The sequence below is a fragment of the Triticum urartu genome, chromosome 6A, assembly GCF_056163025.1.
Source record: "Triticum urartu cultivar PI428250 chromosome 6A, HENAU_Tu73, whole genome shotgun sequence".
Taxonomy (NCBI): Eukaryota; Viridiplantae; Streptophyta; class Magnoliopsida; order Poales; family Poaceae; genus Triticum; species Triticum urartu.
Genome location: NC_141878.1, coordinates 33670955 through 33690414, shown reverse-complemented (window position 1 = coordinate 33690414; position 19460 = coordinate 33670955). Strand labels below are relative to the sequence as shown.

At 41.8% G+C, this 19460-nt stretch overlaps 1 protein-coding gene, 1 non-coding gene and 1 pseudogene across 3 annotated transcripts; 2 read left to right on the top strand and 1 right to left on the bottom strand.

The window, feature by feature from the left end:
* Positions 1–1614: 1614 nt before the first annotated feature.
* Positions 1615–2514, top strand: LOC147963569 (uncharacterized). The gene is made up of 3 exons (XM_087529620.1): positions 1615–1815; positions 1906–2066; positions 2196–2514. The coding sequence occupies exons 1-3, from the start codon at positions 1615–1617 to the stop codon at positions 2512–2514; spliced, it is 681 nt and encodes a 226-aa protein (XP_087385746.1).
* Positions 2515–3250: 736 nt separating this feature from the next.
* Positions 3251–9770, top strand: LOC125517151 (disease resistance protein Pik-2-like; annotated as a pseudogene). Its single transcript, XR_015609219.1, has 5 exons — positions 3251–3522; positions 3709–3803; positions 4447–5562; positions 6616–7173; positions 7679–9770. The product of XR_015609219.1 is annotated as a disease resistance protein Pik-2-like (transcript).
* Positions 9771–14826: 5056 nt separating this feature from the next.
* TRNAA-CGC (transfer RNA alanine (anticodon CGC)) lies at positions 14827–14899 on the bottom strand. Its single transcript has one exon. It is a non-coding gene; the product is annotated as a tRNA-Ala (tRNA).
* Between the last annotated feature and the right edge of the window lie 4561 nt (positions 14900–19460).

Here is a 19460-nt window from a genome sequence, read left to right as displayed (position 1 = left end):
CGAGCTCTGCTGAGAAGGGCTGAGGTCCGAGCTACAAGGTAAAAGTTTGGTTAATCTTCTCAGACATAAATCAAGGATTTCCCTCATCCCTCAAAAGGAAAATCTTTCTCTACTTACGGCTCGCTGGAGGGCTGATCCCCTTGAGGGCGTAGTCCGGCCGAGGAACTCCCCGGCGTCGGACCCTCTGACGAGGATTTTCTCCCCCGCTTTGCGGCCATGGTTTACGGGTCGTCAGAGGCGGCTCTCTTCTTCCCCTTAGGAGAGGAATTGTCGGTTCCTCCCTTCGGAGCAGCCTCCTTCGAGGAGGCCATAGCTTCCTTGTCCTCCCCCTCCAAAGGCATTATCTCCAGCATCCTTACTAGCACGGGATCCGGCCTGGTTTCAGGAAGGGGAGCCAGACACCTGATCAGCTTTGCCTTCGCTATCCACTCCTGTTTAAAAGGACGGCTCTTTTAGGGGCAAGTTTATGACAATTATACGGATAGAAGGTCCGGGCACAAGGTTGCTTACTTGAGTATCCGGGCGATTGCGGCTTAAGCCTGCGTCCTCGGTTAAATCCGGACACATCTCTTGTGATCCGAAGAACAGTTTGTACATCTCCGCGGGCGTTGCGCCCATAAAGTTTTGGAGAGCTCGCGGTCCCTCTGGATTAAACTCCCACAGGCGAAGGGGGCGTCGTTTGCCGGGCAATATTCGGCGAATCAGCATGACCTGCATCACCTTGACCAAGCTGAGGTCTCCTTCCAAGAGATCCTTAATTCGGCCCTGTAACAAGGGCACGTCTTTGGGCAAACCCCAATTTAACCCTCCGTTGACCCATGACGCTAGCCGTGGTGGGGGACCCGAGCGAAAGGCAGGAGGCACCACCCATTTGGTGCTCCGGGGAGCGGTGATATAAAACCACTCTCATTGCCACAAGCCTAGCTCCTCTTGAAAAGAGCCCTCGGGCCATGGAACATCAACATTTTTGCTTATAGCAGCGCCTCCGCACTCTGCGTGCCGTCCCTCGATCATCTTCGGCTCCACTTTGAAGGTCTTGAGCCATAGTCCGAAGTGAGGGGTAACACAGAGGAACGCTTCGCACACAATGATAAACGAGGAGATATGGAGGATGGACTCTCGAGCTAAGTCGTGGAATTCCAGCCCATAATAAAACAGCAGTCCCCTCACAAAGGGATCTATCGGGAAGCCTAAACCCCGAAGGAAGTGAGACATGAACACTACGCTCTCACCGAGCTCGGTGCTTAGGCCGTTAGGCTAGGTGTAGGATCGATTTCCCACTGAACGAACCGTCGATGTCGACTAGGTTATGGACGCACGGATGAGGCTGATAATTCAGGCAGCAGCATTGGTTAGTGTGATTCATGCATGGGTCATGTTCATGCCCCAGAGAGCTGTTCGTCGTGCTGGGAGACCATTGATCCGCTATGGTCCATTGTTTATCCGGGAACAGGAGAGGATCCAAAATCTGAACTAGATCTACAACTACAATGACGTCGAGGCTCTATGGATGCTTCGAATGAAAAGAGCACCATTTGCTAGGCTTGTCGAGACCTTCAGCAGCAGGGGCTGCTACAAGATAACATCAACACCAGTGTCAAAGAGCAAGTGGCCATGTTCCTCCATGTTGTTGGCCATAACCAGAGGTTCCGGGCCATTCACAACATGTTCAAGAGATCAATGGAGACCATCTCTAGGTACTTCAAGCAGGTGCTTTTTGCTATTGGGGAGCTTAGAGGAGAGATGATCAGGAGACCATCTGGTCAGACTCCACCCAAGATTCATGGAAGCCCGAGATGGTATCCATACTTCAAGGTGAGCATTGACAATATACACTTTTCATGGCTTGATATGTTTGTATTGTCCAAGTTGAGCACTAACAGAGGCTTGCGATGCCATTTTCAGGATGGCATTGGGGCAATAGATGGTACTCATGTCACTGCCAGAGTTCCTAGGTCACAGTTTACAGCATACAGGGGAAGGAAGCATTACACAAGCCAGAATGTGCTTGTTGTTGTTGTTGACTCTGATCTGAAGTTCACATATGTGCTGGCTGGCTGGGAAGGGTCAGCGCATGATGCTAACATTCTCAGTGACAGCATGAATTGACCTGATGGGATCAACATCCCCGACGGCAAGTTCTACCTTGGAGATGCTGGTTATGCATGTCGGTCGAGTATTTTTCCACCCTTCAGGAAAACTAGGTACCATCTCAACGAGTTCTCTAATAGGAACTATCCTAGGACTACACAGGAGCTGTTTAATCTCAAACACTCCAGCCTTAGAGTAACTGTTGAGAGGGCATTTGGAGCTCTAAATAGGTTTAAGATCGCGGATCAGAAGCCATTCCACACATACTCCACTCAGGCTAAACTTGTTCTTACTTGTTGCATTTTGTATAACTGGATCCTCCAGTGGGGCTTTGATGAACACGTGCCTGAGGAGGAAGAGGTCGAGCCTGACGATGTTGTTAGCTCCGGCCATGGTATGGAGGCATTTGACAATGATACTTGAAAGAACAAAAGGTTGAAATGGGCAGAGACAATGTGGCTTAATAAAGGTCAGTGCAGGATTTGAAGAAGATAGAATAATAAGAAGCAGCAGCAGCAGTAGCAGAAGAAGAGGAAGAGAAAGAGGAAGATCTGGTAACAGCAACACTGATGAACAATCGCCTATTTAGCCAATGGCTCTTAATAATTTGAACTATCATTTGATAGTAGTTAGGATGAACTGTCATTTGTTTAACTAGCTGGCACTACATGTTCAGATTGTGTGTGGTAAGCTCATCACTAGTTAAAAGTGATGACAACACCTTATGCAGGTTACAACCAAACATCATGTCATATGTACGCCTAATGCAATACGGGCAATCAAATGCCGGGTCCAAAATGATTGTGTCATGCAACTAAGGTACATACAAGCAATCAAATTATATGCATCTGGAATTTTTTTGTCAGCATCCTCTCAAACCGGCTCACTAGAGCCAGGCTCGCAGACCAGAATTGGCAATGTAACTAAACACACCCTGAATGAACCATGAGGGGATCAGCAAGGGAAACTAGCACAATCTCTGCGCAGAAAGCATATTTACTGTCAGAAAGGATCATCCCAAAGTACAGTAGCAGTACTGTATTCTTTTTACCTTTTTTTAGGAAAAGTAGTACAGCTCCTAGTCCTACCAGATAGACGGTGACAGTAGCAGGAAAAAGCCCATCAGCATCCTGTTGTCTGATTGTCTCCCGTCCCGGGAGCGCATCATCTCCCAGCCTCTCTCTATTTCCTCGATCATTCGCCACAACCAGCCGCCACCTACCACAGACACTCCCATTCCCCTCGTCTCTCTGCACAGCACAGCAAAGCAGCAGCAGAGTGAGTAGATCCGGGACCGGGAGGGCGTCGGAAGCAGCCGCACGCACACGTTGCTCGCCGGAGCGCAGGGGGTGGATGGTTTGCTTGCCGCGGCAGCCGCCCTATCTCGCTCACCGGCCCGGCGACCGCCTCAGATCCCTCTCGCGCCTCTAGGTACCTATATTTTTTTCTCACCTCCGTCTGGCAGCAACCAGCTACTCCCTTCGTTTCTAAATATAAGTCTTTTTAAAGATCTCAATATGAACATAAAGTCAAATAAATGAATCTATACTTTAAAATACGTTTATATACATCCGTACGTGGTTTATATAGAAATCTTTAAAAAACTTATATTTACAGATGAAGAGAGTACTTATCTAAACTGAGTTTGACCGGCCAAATATTTGCTCCCATGCGCGTCTCACGAGTCTGACCGCCGGCGGTCAGGCCAGCAGGTATTAAAAATAGGACTCCGCTATAATTCTGAGGTCAGATATTTTTACCATGATGAATTAAACGTTTTTCATAATAAATTGTGTTCTTTGAGGATGGCAAGTTACGATAATTGTCTTTGGCTCATAGGTGTATATGCATCCATTGTCCAAATACATATTTGAAAGTTAAAAAATTATGAGGAAAAATCGCGCGTGCAAATTCGGACATTATATGTGCGTGCACAAAGTTTTGGCGAAAAAGGACATTTTCTGTGGCGTGTGTAAAAAAGACAATTTTCGATGCTTGTTTACAGCTATTCACGAGGCATTTTTCTGTCTTTTTTGTACAGGCCACAAAAAAACGTAATTTTTCACCGAAACTTTGTGCACGCACATATAATGTCCCGATGTACACGCGGGATTTTTCCTTGATTTTTTTTTACATTATGAAATTGGTATTTTACATATATTTCATAATAGGTGTACACGCATCTATGAGCCAAAACGCCACGTCCGCGAGTTAGTTGGTAAATCCGCCCCAGTAAATCTTTTTGTCAAAAATTGTCGTGCTTGGAAACTAAATTTGCCATGAATAACGTCAATGATTAAAAATCGTGTTTCCGTAAAAATATCTAACTAGCTCATGGATGGATTTGTTCTTCAGAATAACATCTCCTGGTGCTGCGTCCATCACTTGATTGCTACGACTAATTAAGCACACAGGAAATAAGAAAGAGAGAGCTAGTCAAGCGAGCCACATCATGGCGGACCGGCTGGCAGTTGGTTTGTCGAAATCGGTGGTGGTGGGGGCGATCACCAAGATCCAGTCGGCCATTGACACAAGGTGAAGCGCGACCTTGTGTCAATCACGTTGGAGCTGGAGATGATGCAGTCGTTCCTCGAGGATGCCAACGAGGAGATGAAGAATAATCTGGTGAGGACCTGGGTGAAGCACATTCGCCAGCTCGCCTACGATGTCGAAGACTGCGTCGAAAATGTTGTTCAGCTGGATGACAAGCCAATCTTCTGGCGCCGGCTGCTTCCGTCCTGGATGGCGCCGCCGCTGCCGTTGGACGAGGCCGTAGAGGAGCTGGAGCAGCTCAAGTGCAGGGTGGAGGATGTAAACAACTGCTACAGACGCTACAACCTCATCAACTTCGAATCTGCTGCAGGGTCATCATCCAAACTGGCGCACGGCACGACCGCATATGAGATGCTGCTCGCCGACGCAAGGCGCACCACGAAGAGGCAGCACAGCCACTTGGATGACCTCACCAGCCATATAATCACCAACAAAGTACACAAGCACCTGCAAGTGATCTCCTTGTGGGGGTCGGCCGGCGATCTTGGGACCACGTCCATCATCAGGGAGACCTACAATGATCCAGAAATCTGTCAATACTTTGCCTGCCGTGCGTGGGTGAAGCTGGTGCATCCCTTCAGTCCCCACGACTTCATCCATGGTCTTATGGCTCAGTTCTACGCAAACTCTTGCAAAGAAGAAGAAATGTTGCAACCGTAGGTATGCATGTCCTATCGAAGATGATAGGAGTTTGAGCAGCTAGTCACACAAAAGGCGTACCTCGTCGTCTTGGAAGGCCTGTCAAACATGGTAGAGTGAGATGTCATCATGACGTTTCTTCCTCACAGCGAGGAGGGAAGCTGTATCATTGTGTCCACGCAGCAACTCGAAATAGCAAGCTTGTGCATCGGCCATTCTTACCAGATATTGGAGCTGAAACAGTTCTCGCCTCAGCATTCTGTTTGTGCATTCTTCAAGGTAAGCCTACAACACCAATAAGGAAACTTTTCTCTTTTTACTCTTCAAAGTTTGTTTTGCTGAATGCTTGGATAATACCGTCTTTATGACACACCTTAATTTGATTCTGCCTATATCCAAGTACTTTCGAGAGAAAAAAAGTATATAAAGCATTTTCATGCCATAAAACTACTTATGTTAGTGTAGCGATGGTTAAAATGAAAAGTCTACAAGCACTCAAGAATCAAGAGTGGTGCGTTAAAGAAATATATGATTTGCTACTTCAAATATATTAGCTTGGCGTGTCCAATATTAGTAATACACAAATTCACAAGAATTATTTGGTGTTAGTTGATTTCTTGCCAACTCTAGAGCATACACGTATTTCGATATTTAATTTTAACCATCAATTAGACCAAAACTATATGAACTATGTGCCGCAGAAGCTATATCATGGAATTCTCTTCGAACATGAATTCAGTGCTACAACTTTCGTAGCGCGTACATAGCCCTCATATAATTGGTCCATCAAATGATCAAAACTGAACCTCAAAATAAGCGCACCTTATATTGAGGCGGTGGAGTATTCTTATGTCCAGGACCTCAACTAGACTTTGGCAGCCTCCCTTGAAGCTGGATATCTCATAATCATTTTGGTTTTGTCTCTTCGGCATATTTGTTGGACATGTTTTTGGAGAGGTTTTGGTTCCTGCTGGGCACACTTGTTTGATGGGCTTTCGGCATATCCTCTTCCTCTCGGACAATGCTCAACAGGAACAGGGTTATAGACACCCTTGTTCTTATCATAGGCTTTTAGTGAACTTTGTCACAATAGGCACTAGCTGAGCTCTTGCAATCCCATATATAGGAACATTCATTTTCTTCCGGCAATGCCATCTGTGTCAATTGCCTAGCATAACATGAAATTTTCAGTTAATTAACTGGCCAAAAATATTTGTCTTTTTATAAAAGTGGCCATAAGGCCAAGCTCTGTAGAAAGATGTCCAAGAAAAATCAAGGTTCATTGCTAAACACTGAGTGCTTCTTCTTCTACCTCTCCCCACGCGCATACAGGAACCAAGGGTGCGTAAAGCAAGCCAAAAGAGTGAAGCGGAAGATTGGATGACGGATCAGCCCCTTGTTGGACGTGAATCACAAATAAGAGAACTTCATGAGTATGTGGGTGAAGCACGCATCAACTCTTCCCATGTGGTGTCTGTATGGGGAATGGCTGGCGTTGGGAAATCATGTCTTGTCAGACACTTCTACTTTGAAATGATGCTTCATGGCTGCCAATTTGATAAGTTCAATTGCGTGGATGTGTCCTACCCGTTCAATCTAAGGAGTTTCCTTCGGAGCTTACTCTCAGATTTTGAATCAGGAAAAGACCCCATTCAAGAGTGTCGCCACCTTCTGGAACAACATAAGTGCCTTATTGTCATCGATAGCCTCCGGTCTAGAGAAGAATGGGACTTGATACAAGCAGCTTTGGTATCTGGAGCTTCTAAAAGCGTTATCATTGTGATTACGACTGAAGCAAGCATCGCTGCATACTGCACAGAAAGAATATAACTCATGTTGAATGTCCAAGGTCTACAAGCTCTTGCAGCCTTTAATTTCTTCAAAAAGGAGGTATGTTTACGAGTAATGAGTATATTTTGTTGAAGGGAGTTTCTAACTAGTACCTAATGCCATGCTTGCATGAGTTAACACCTCTTGCATTAGTTCACGGTTCTCCCTTCACTCAGGGATATCAAGAAACAGCATATGTCGTTTTTATTGAATTGGTAGATCCCAATGTAAATTGTGCACTGTATATTCAGGATGACAGACTGCATTTCAAAAGTACGTATGTGATGTTCAACTTTAATTATATCATGTGCACGTACAAGAAACAAATATGGACAAATCTGACCAGTTGAACTTGATGTGTTGGATGATAATGGCAAACAAAACATATATATGGTCATACTCCACTAGTTTCATTTATTTTTCTAGTTGTTCTCTTGAATAGGTGCATGTATCTTGTGTTTTTAGACAGCTCACTTTATATTCTGCAAATGTAACACCAAAATCAATGTACATACTTAGTGTTTGCATACTGCCTGACATTAATGTTTAATTTTTTGAGCAATAGGTATGCAAGAAAAATCCATTATCCCCTTTGAAGGGCAACAAACATATGTATAACCTACAAGAACTTATTCTGAAGTGTGGAGGTTTCCCTGGAGTAATAACTGCAATAGCTGGCTTATTGGCCACAAAAGCGGGTGAATGGAAGGATGCAGCAGAATCTTTGAACCGCAGATTTATGCACCATCTAGAGACCGACCCAGAGTTTAATGGTCTAGGTGGTCTATTTCGTCAGATGCATTCCATCATACTCAATCCTCCAGATTTTCTCAAGCCATGTATCTTCTACCTGTTAATTTTTCCTCGAGACCTTGGCATTCAGCGGAGGAGACTTGTAAGGCGTTGGATCGCGGAGGGCTACTCCAAGCAAAGTGTGGAAAGACACGCGGAGGAGAATGCGGCCAAGTTCTTCTCCGAGCTCGTCGAGCTCAACATATTCCAGCAGGTACAACGTTTGGCCAGCACCAACACAATACAAGTTTATTATCAGGTGAATAGTTTCATCCGCGAGTACATCTCGAGGCGGGTGGAAGAGAACCTTGTGTACGAACTCAGCGGCGACTGTGCAATAACCACCCAAGGCAGAGGGCGTCACCTTATCATACTGCGATGCTGGCACAGAGACAGAGTTGTGTTCGAGAGAGCAGACTTCTCACGGCTATGGTCACTCACAGTGTTTGGGAAGTGGGAGTCCTTCTTCATCTCCAAGAGCATGAAGCTTCTCCGGGTACTTGATCTCGAGAATACTTTTGGTGTGAAGGACGCGATCTCGAGAAGATGGTGAAACTGCTTCATTGCCTGAAGTTCCTTTCTCTACGAGGATGTCATGAGGTCCATTATCTGCCAAGTTCATTAGGTGACCTGAAGCAGCTCCAGACTCTGGACGTCAGGCACACCTCAATAGTTGCCCTGCCGGCGAGCATCACCAGGTTATACAAGTTGCAGTACATTCGCGTCGGCGCCAACTTGGACTCGGAGTCGACACCCAGCTGCTTACCAGAGATGTGCAGGCGTCCTCACCTGGCCGGTGCTGAGGCGCCCAGAGGGATCGGGAAGCTGACAGAGTTGCACACACTCGGCGTCATCAATGTCACCGCTATAGAGGGGATTGTTATCCTTGAAGAGCTCAAAAAGCTCACCCAACTGCGCAAGCTTGGACTGTCCGGCATCAACTTGAAGAACAGCGCCAAGTTTTTGTCTGCTATCTCGGACCACGCGCATCTCGAATCCTTGTCGGTGTGGCTGGACAAGGGCAATGAAGGTTGCCTGGATGACATCAACCAGCCCCTGGAGAACCTTCGGAGCCTTAAGCTGTATGGACTCGGAGAAGAGCTGCCTGCTGCTGTATCATCGAAGGACCTTAGCAAGCTCACGAAGCTGGACCTGGGAATGGCTGCTTTGGCGCCAAGTGACATGGACCACCTTGCCAGGTTGCCCAAACTACGCATCCTGCGACTTCATGTCAAGCAGTCCAGCATCCAATTTTGTACTGAAGATAGCGAAGGAGGGGAGTTGCTCAGCTACGAGAAGGTGAAGGTCCTCGAGATATCCGGCAGCTCCGCCGGCTTACACGTGACCTTCGGATCGAAATCGATGCAGAGTCTTGAGCATCTCAAGCTGGATTGCTCCAGCTGGTCATGGTATAAACTTTCTGGCCTGGATCATCTGTCCGGGGTCAAGGAAGTCTTGCTTACGGGCACCGAGGATGAAGCGCTCAGGACCAACCTTCAGAACCAGCTGCGCAACCATCCAGAGAAACCTACTGTCACGCTTGCTTGAGAGACTAGCTAGCACGCTCCTTTCTTTGTTTTCTTACCGACCACTAGCTCGATCCAGTCCTTTTTTCTCTCTTTTTTCCTTTTGGGGTTTGTGTTAGTTTTCTTTTGTCCTCAACTAGCAAAGTGGCCCGCTCGATGCGTGGGCTAGAATTTTTAAATTTTCACTAAGGAGAACCTATTATCTGATTTATGTAATGAAAATTTTAAACCATATGTGATGGTGTTTACAATATACGACTTATGCAAACATAGTTTTGTCTTGGGTATTTTTGGTTATTTACGGACATATAAATATATATGTTGTCCATTTATCATTTACATTTTACTGTACTTTTTATGATCAGCCGTGTTATGCAAAATATATCTGTACCATTTCTTTGGCATTTTAATCATTTCACATTTCAATATTTTTCTTTAAACACAAATTTAATAGTTCTCGTTTTCGTGTAGGCCTAGTTAAATGTGTGTGCAATATCGTTACGCTTCTTCGTAAGTAAGCATAGAATGTAAATAGTTAGTAAGTATGGCTCACTAAAGCATTAGTATGGAGAACAACTGATTCAAGAACACACCATTTTCGTCTATATTTTTTCTTTTGGAGTCGGAAATGAATATTAGCCATACATAAATACAAAATGTTACTGACATGCGAAAGGACTTTGGTTGGTGCAAGTGGCTTCACTGCAGTTTTTTTCACTATGAAATATGTAGAACAGGGAAGTCATGGAGACCAACTAACATCTTTGATGATGAACAGTAGAAAAGAAAAGTTTTTGTTGCTACTTAATAATTGAAACATCGAGGTCCAAACACTATTAGATTGGATAGTCCTCGCAAATGCGAAGGCATCTCCTCTAGGCCCTCCTTGGTTTGCCAGATTCTAAAAACATAATAATTTTTTTCATATCATACACCAACTATATCAAAAGATATAATCCTCTTAATATCTTTATCTCATTATTCTTTGTAGAAAATTTTAATAGAGGTTTCGGAGGATTATAGATTACGTTGGAATCAAAAGAAATTTCCTCTGTTTAACTTGCACTCTGTTCCTTTTAACCAAAGGTATGAATAATTCCACAAAGAGAATCGTTCCCATTCTTGTGTTTTTGCTGCACTTTTCTATGAACCAAAGTGACCCTTAGTGAGTTGGAAATATACGAATTAAATTTAGGGTTTCATGGATATCCGTATTACACGATACGGAATAACAGGGTTGTATAACTAACGCAAATATTGTGCTGAATAACTTAAGAACATTGTGTATTGTTTTACTCTTTACCGCCTCCATTGTATATCATTGATATACGAAGTTCCTTGTATTCTACCTGATAAGCAAGGTATAAGAAGAAGCCATGGCCAAAACACCCCAACCTGGAATAGGATAAGAAATTACTAGTTTTTATATTTTCATAAAATTTGGTAAAAGAATGCATGAACAATTTTTTAAATGTATGAATACTTCTTGAATGGTAGAAGCATTTATTTAAAATAAGGCAAACTATGTTTTAAACTGCAGTAACATTTTTTAAATTTGTTGTATTGGATTATTAGAAAATATAAACAAAAGGATGAAAAACGGACATATAACAAATTAATGAACCAAGCAATGAAGGAGTACGCTACCGGGCCAGCCCACTACTGCATGGATGGCCGAATCCAGCCTACTACCGGTCATTCTCGCGTTAGGTATATGATATAAACGTTGGGTGCGGCTATGTATCGCCTAACACGAGATATAGCGCTCGCTCGCGTCAGGGATCGTCGTAAGTCGACCGGCCATGAAAAGAAGGAGCTCCTACACAGCGACCCACGTGCTGCAAAAAGAGGGCAGCATGCGGCCCCCTCACTCCCACGCGTGACCTTGGTGCGGGATGGGGCTCCTTTTTTTCCTACATTATTTTATTTTATTTTGTGTTATTTTCTTTTTTGCCTCTTTAATAAAGCAATTTTAGAAAATAATAATTATTGCAAGAAAAATGTTAACGAATTCAAAAAAAGTGATCACTATTTCTGAAGAAATAAATATGTTTTGAACTTTCATAATAATTTTTTATATTTTAATGACCAAATCTTGAGTTTGGATGAACATTTTTTGCATTTTGATGAAGATTTTTAGTAATTTCTGAACAAAATTTTAATTAATAAAAATATAAAATTGATGAGAAAATTTTAAATTCAAAGAACTATTTTTTTAATTGATGAACACATTTTGAGTTTAAGAATATTTTCAAAATTTATAAACATTTTTTATTATGATGAAAATTTTCAAAAAATTCCTGAACATGTTTGAATTTTATGAACATATTTTGATCTCAATGAACAAATTTTTAATTTTCTGGATAAAAATTGATTTTTCTAAAATGTTCACCGATTTAAAAAAAATGTTCAGCGATTTCACAAAACGTTCGTGAATTTAGAGAGAAAAATAAAAAATGTAAAACAAAGGGAAAGAAAATATACAGTTCAGAAAACAAGAAAAGAAATCCCGGTTTCCCGGTTTAGGGACAACCCGGAATCGGCAGGCCCGTAATAAGAGGACCACGCGGACGAGGGAGGGTATGTGCTAGGTCGCGGTGGGCCTTATTTGACGCTCGTGGGCGTCAAAACGTCGTGCCTCCCGCTGAAGGCGCTCAAAGTTGGGCAGGCCCACCTAGGCGCTACAGTTTTTCTGTTTCGTTTTTCGTTTCTTTTCTTTCTTCTTTTTTTCCTTTTTCTTTTCTTTTTTATGTTTTCAAATATTTGTTCTAAAAGGTCAAATATGGTACGGAATACCAAAACATGTTCTCATTTCGAAAACCTGTTCACAATTTTAGTATATTATACAAAAAGTTCAACGTGTATTGCAAAACTGTCCAATGTACTAAAAATTGTTTAGTGTACATCACAAAAATGTTTAATGTGTATTTAAATTTTTTTAAGAGTATATTACAAAAATGTTCAATGTATATATGAAAATTGTTCAGCGTATATGAAAAATTGTTCATGTTTTTCAAAAAAAATTCAACTTCTCAAAATTTGTTGGCGTTTGTTCAAATATTGAAATTTTGCACATTTTCAAACATTAGTCGCATTTTCCAAGAAATATTGCAAAATAAAAAAACGGATTTAGCATGCAAAATAAGAACTCTAGCTGCATACTTAATGGTCAGCGTTGTGGTTTAGGTTGCAACAGTTGCCAACCCGAGCGGCCAACAACCGCAGCTTTGTAGTAGGTGGGCAGGAGTTCTACTCCGCACCGCGGCTTTCTTTTTCGTGAAGCTTTTCATTCGTTACCTGCGAATGGGCGGCCCATTTGCACGACCTTCAGAAAACCCTGCGCCAAAGCTGCTTCATTTGACGCCAACGAGCGTCGAACAGGAGCTCTCCTAGGTCGCTTCGTATCGACTTATGCGCGAAATAGGATTCCATACTCACACACCAACTATGATCTGCCGGGCGTGGCTATGTATCGCCTGACGTGAGCTATATCGTTTGCTCGCGCCAGGGATACTCGTAAATAGGCCGCCGCAGGTAGGTAGTTCTTCCTTCGTTTTTCTTTGTCACATTTTGGCTTTTATTATTTTCTTTGCTTTTGCTACTTTTTCTTATATTTCGAAAAAATATAAATATATCTATTATAAAATTATTTTTACATACAAAAGTGGAAACTGTTAACCATGCATTTTACAAATGTTAAACCTGTATAAAAAAGGTTCTCATGTATACAAAAAAGATACAATGTGTATGGTAAAGTAGACATAGAAAATATATGTTTTCAAAAATGCTAATTTTATGTTATAAATATGTCATTCTGATGTATAAGAAAAAAGTCGAATTTATATGAAAGTAGACATAAAAAAGATTTAAAAATATCAATCAAAATTATAATCTAATTAAATATGAGTATAGAAATATCCTGATGTGTACAAAAGAATTAGAGTGTTTATGGGAAATGCCGACATTAAATGTGAAATTGTATATGCAAAATGTTAAATGTGTATATGAAAAAGTTGCTAGTGTATACAAAAAATGTAGAATGTCCATGAGAAAAGAAGAAATTCAAAACATTTTTTTCTTTCAAATAAAAATAATGTTTTACAAATATGTTAAACATGTATGTTATAAATACTTCATTCTGATGTATAAGAAAAAAGTCGAATTTATATGAAAGTAGACATAAAAAAGATTTAAAAATATCAATCAAAATTATAATATAATTAAATATGAGTATAGAAATATCCTGATGTATACAAAAGAATTAGAGTGTTTATGGGAAATGCCGACATTAAATGTGAAATTGTATATGCAAAATGTTAAATGTGTATATGAAAAAGTTGCTAGTGTATACAAAAAATGTAGAATGTCCATGAGAAAAGAAGGAATTCAAAACATTTTTTTCTTTCAAATAAAAATAATGTTTTACAAATATGTTAAACATGTATATGAGAAATGTTTAAGGCATATATAAAAATTCTCCTAATGTATACAAAAATGTATAAAGTGTATATGAAAAAATGTAGACATTGAAATTATGTCTTGAAAATATTAATCATTGTATTTGAAAAAAGTTAATTTTGTACACGAAAAACGATGAAAAACCGCCGAACGGCGAAAAAAACAAAACATAACAAGAAGAAGAAAAACCCAAAGAACACTGGACGTAAAGCCAGGCCGTACCTGCCGTTGGTCACATTCATCCTCCAGAAAGAGCTCACCTTCATCGAACGTAGTTGTTCTGATCCCGAGCTCACATGACCTCGTGTGAATAGTAAAATAAAAAAAAGTTCCAAAAGAAAATTGTGTGAATCTTTGACAAATGTTTTCAAAGCTTGCAAAATTTCAACACCATATGACATTCGTGGAAAACGTGACAAAAAAAAAATCGATGCTCCAAAACGTTATTTTCAAACACATTTTGGAACGTCGAATTTGTTTTTTTTGTCACATTTTACGCGAATGTCATCTGGTGATAAAATTTTGCAAGATATGCAAACATTTGTAGAAGTTGTACTTTTATTTTACTGTTCACACGAGCTCATGTGAGCTCGGAGTTAGAACATCACTTTCGACCTTCATCCTTCTTTTCCCGGCAAAGGAAAATAGCAGAGCCGGCTGCATGCGGTGGATAGTGTTTCACCGTAGCCATATACTTCGGCTGTTCAGGCACCGACAACCTAAAGAAACTCAGCCCGCGATGTTCTTTATCTTAAAGAGCATTGTTGCTAACTATGAACAAAAATAACGAGAAAAAACACCGAGAAAGGAAATTTTATCTTAAAGAGCATTGTTGCTAACTATGAACAAAAAGAACGAGAAAAAACACCGAGAAAGGAAAGTGCATTCTACCATCATTTAGTAGGCCACCAAAATGAAGAAAAAGAATGAGAAAAAATGGAGGTGCGGGGAATCGAACCCCGTGCCTCTCGCATGCGAAGCGAGCGCTCTACCATATGAGCTACACCCCCGAATCATGTCCACGTCGGGACGCGAGCCTAGATCATCCATACAGGCGCCGTCGGCCCTGTTGTTTTCCGAGCTACTACCATGAAGCGCCGCCAGGATGTGTCGTTTCAATCCAAAGGCCTCCGTAGATTCCAACCACGCCGAAATTTGCGGCCCGGAGCTCAGAAACCTTATCTAGGATCCATCGGTTTCGTCTTCCTCGACAACGGCACTAAGGCGGCAATGGCTTTAGGGGTAAGAGGCAGAGTACGGCGGCCGCAGCCTCGTCGTACACCTGTGATGTTAAAGCACGTGTGCGCTCGTTTCAGACGCCAGCCTATTTCCTCTCCACGGCGCCAAACACCGGCATGTGCCCCAAGGCTGTGGAAAACGTCATCGAGCCGGCAACTGCAACGGTCTATTCGGTGATGGCGTATGGTGAGACGAGGTGGCGTAGAGCTTCTTGATGAGGATTGTGCTTGAATATATTCTCCGCCTCTTTTCATCAATTCGGACGTTTAAAACAACTGGCTGGAGTATGAATTCAATATGTAGTGTCAGAACAACTCGACCTTTCTCAAACGTGGATTCCAATTTCCAACCAGGTGGAGGTGGACCGTGCGTGGTGTCTGAGGTTGCCGAGACAGAAGGTTGTTTCTCCTTGAGACGGATGGTTTCTCGTGATTTTTTCCCTTACAAAATTGCGTATTATGACACATGATATCCATATCAGGTTTGCTATTTCACATCTAGATGTGAAATAGCTATCTCACATCTAAGTGCAGAGTCATTGGATTGTTTTAAGATTCACGCCCACACTTTTTTTCTGCCACCGCTTCGCGCGTCCCTTCGCGTCGTTGGTTTCGTTTGTTGTCGCCCGGCCCGTTTCTGTTAGTGTGTTTGCATAGCGGGCCGCGCCGCTGGTTTTGAAGAGCCGATAGAGGGCGGCGATTCAGTTTTTCCCTTCCCCTTTACCTCCTCTTTCCTCGAAGCAGTCAGCCTGTTCCCCATTTTTGTCCCCTTCGACAGTTGCTTCTCGAGGCAGCGGCGACTACTGGAGAGCGAGAAGGAGAGGCAGACGCATCTGAGTGAGTTGCCTTTGTCTTTCCTCCCCCTCTCTTCTTTTGTATGTATGCGGTTTTGCTCATAGATCTGGAGATTTGTCTGTTCATCATTCTAGGGTTTGTGCATCAATGTGTCCTGTTGTGTGCAGGGTTCCTCACAGATTTAGGACACATGCTTCTTTTCTTTTTGTTTGTGTGTCCATCAATTTTTAGGTTTTTTTTTCCCGTTCAATCTATCTGATTGTTAGTAGGGTTGCTCACAGTTATTTTTAGCAGCGTACCCCTTTTGTTTGTGTTTCTGTTCATCTTTTCTAGGGGAGGGGTGAGGGTGTTTGTTCCTCTATGTGGGGAGGTGGGGATTTCGAAGTAGGTAAAGATTGGTCCAGTGTGTCACTGGTTAGTATATAGAGTTAGGGAGGTGGGGATTTTGCCCTTTTTCAGAGGCGGGGTGATTTTTTAGTGTCAGGGGTATGATCTATGGGGCAGACTTCATATCCCCTGCTAGATTGATGTTGTTGCATCAATCAACTAGGCAGATTTTTTCATGTTAAGGGTCTGTATGTTTTTTGTATGTTGAATTATACATTATTTTTTTTGTATGTCTTTAGTGAGCTTGTGGACTACTTATGGCAGGCTGAAATCAACTGTTCTAACAGTCTTGTTTAAGCAACTTTGGAAACAGAACTGAATATAAACAGAGGAGCAACTCACAAATGAATCAAGGTAGACCATCCGTCTTTTTAGTTTTTGCGTATCTTAATATACACAGGATTTTTTCTTTGTCGTCAGTTCACGCAATTGTGGGAGCGGGTGGGGTTTTTCAGGTAGTGAAGTTTTTTTTCAGTGCCTAGAGGGTGTAGTTTTTGTGTATAGAGAGAGTCAGTGGAATGAAGGAGTTGATTTTCTGGATTAATGTCTTTGCTAGATTCAACGGCGGATTGTACATTGTTTATGCTTTTTCTAGATTTAGGGTTTAAATTTGTTAAGCAATTTTTTTGTCAGACCTAGTTTTCAATTTGTATCAAACAGGGTTTTCGTTTTTCTTTCTTAACTCTATATTTATGTGTTTTGTGACATTCTTTTCCATGTCAGGTGGTGGTGATTGTTGGGAGTGAGAAGGGAAGGGGAGGATAGCGGCAGTCAAGTACGTGGCCTTTTTTTATAGGATTTTTGTGGTTCTTATTTTTCCCCATCAGATGTAGTAAATGTGCTCTGTTTTCTTGTTAGTGTTCTTTTTCATCTGTTAGTCTTTTTTTTTTGTTTGTCCAGTGTACCTAAATGTGGGAGGAGGTTGGGTTTTGTTGTAGTTAAGATTAAGTTGACAGCTGTGGGGGTATTTTTTTGTGTGTAGAGGATTAGGGTAGGTAATTATTTTTTTTCTTTTTTGATTTAGCTTTTTTAGATTAAGCCGGTTTTGGTTCAGTTTTTTTGAAAGGTGCATAGGTTAAAGTAGTGTGTAGCAGTGGTTTTAAGCTTTGTGTGCTGGTGAGATGAAACAGGAAGATGATGCATCATTTTCACTAGCAAGAACCCAAGATGACTGTGCACGTTGACAGTTTGGCCTCTTTTGATTGATTGCTAGTTGGTTCAAAACCCCTAACTCAAAGAGGCAGGATAGATAGATGGCCTCTTTGTGGTAGTATATGATTTATTTTTTTGAAGTATGGGCATGTATGTAACCTGTGAGAAATTTTCATGACTTGATATAATCATGGTAGTAATAGATAGTCCTAGTATTGTAATCGGTCATGTCGGTCACACGATTAGTATCTGCTTTCTTTAGTCAATACTCGTGCTCTTGCCTTGAGACCTAGACTAGAGAAAGCAATGTCTAACGGAACCGAATCTGTTTTTTTTTGCTCCTCTCATCCATGACCATGAGAGGATTTGTCAAGTCAACTGTGCTTAATTTTTTTTCTTCACGTATTCAAGTCATGTGTGTTACATAACGACTACCAACGTAAACCACATGTTTTGCTAGTCTGAATATTTTGATCAACACCTACCCATCTCTCCATATCTTGTTCCATTTACATACACACTACTACATGGCAGGGAACTACAACTTCTTATTTTTTTACCACTTAAAAGTACCTAAACTTTTGTCCAGAGTCATCCCTACACACTAATATTCTCAGTAGGCAGCAGATGAGATTTTAAAGGGAGGGACCATATGTATGTATGTATGTATGTATGTATGTATGTATGTATGTATGCATGTAGGAAAACACTCAAGATGATCTATTTAGTCTAATAGGTTCAGTTATATGCATAATTCTGGAAATCATATATATGTTTCTCTGCCACAAGTGGCGACATTATCTGCGGGATTCTGGTAAACAACTTTTTAACTAGGCAGACGTTGTATATACAAAATACTATCTTGTGCTTTACATGTAGCCATCGTCTGTTGCTTCTTCCCATACTAGTAGTAGGATGATGCAGTGAATTTTGCAAGTCTGTATTTGTTGTCGAGTTGCGAGCACAAAACGGAGAAGAGCAGTGGGTTTTTTGCCTGTGTTTTCTTTTTTGGATTTTTGCTGTTGGGTAACTATAGATGAATAATAATGCGTGGGAAATGATAATCACATAAACTAAAAACATTACAAGAGTTCTATTTACTAGTGGTTTAACAGCATTTTTCTGTCAGCGTAAGCATTAGTATGAAGCACCCCTCAGTTACTAGGCTGATGCAGTTTTTATATAGGTTATTATCAGGTTGTTTTTTTAGCATCCTGAAACACCAGTACTGCATCTTTTTATCTATATATTTGTTTTTTAGTTTGAAAAATATTTTTTGAAGGTCCCATCTAATATTTTTTTGGTTCTTTTTGCTATGAACCAGGATGGTGTGCCCACTTTGCTTTTGCTCATTGCGATGTGGGCAACATCGAGAGTTTCAGCCTCGACCTTCAAACTAGGTTTTTGTTTGATGCACTTGTAAGTCGACCCTCGACCTGCAACTGGATCTTTTATTTTATGCCACTTGCAAGTCGACCCTCGACTAGCAACTGGGTCTTCTATTTTTATGCCACTTGCAAGTAAACTGTAACGCCCGGGTAATTAAGCTACAGTAATCCCACGCTAATGGAGCCACGTTACCTACGTTACTGTTGCTAATCGGTCGTTAGATCAAAACCGGACCAAGATTCAAATTCAAACTTTGGTAAATAATAAAAGTTTTCAAACATTGAAATAAAAATGTTCGGTTTGTACTAAATATTACATAGATAATTGTGGTGTAGGAGCCCCAGTTTTATAAAATGCATAAATATTTTAAACTGAATTAAGACACAAGGGAAAATAAATAAAAGAAAGAAAATACGAAAAGGGTCAGGGCAACAAAAAAAAGAGAAGAAGAGAAAAGCCCCCCCCCCTCCCTGGGCCGTGGCCCAACTGAGCCAAGCCCACCTGGCCCAGCCGGCCAGCCCCTGGCCCGGCCCACCCCCTCACTCCCATAACCCCCCCCCCCCCCGGTCGGCGGAAACCCTAGCCGACCCCCATTCCCCCCCCGATCCCC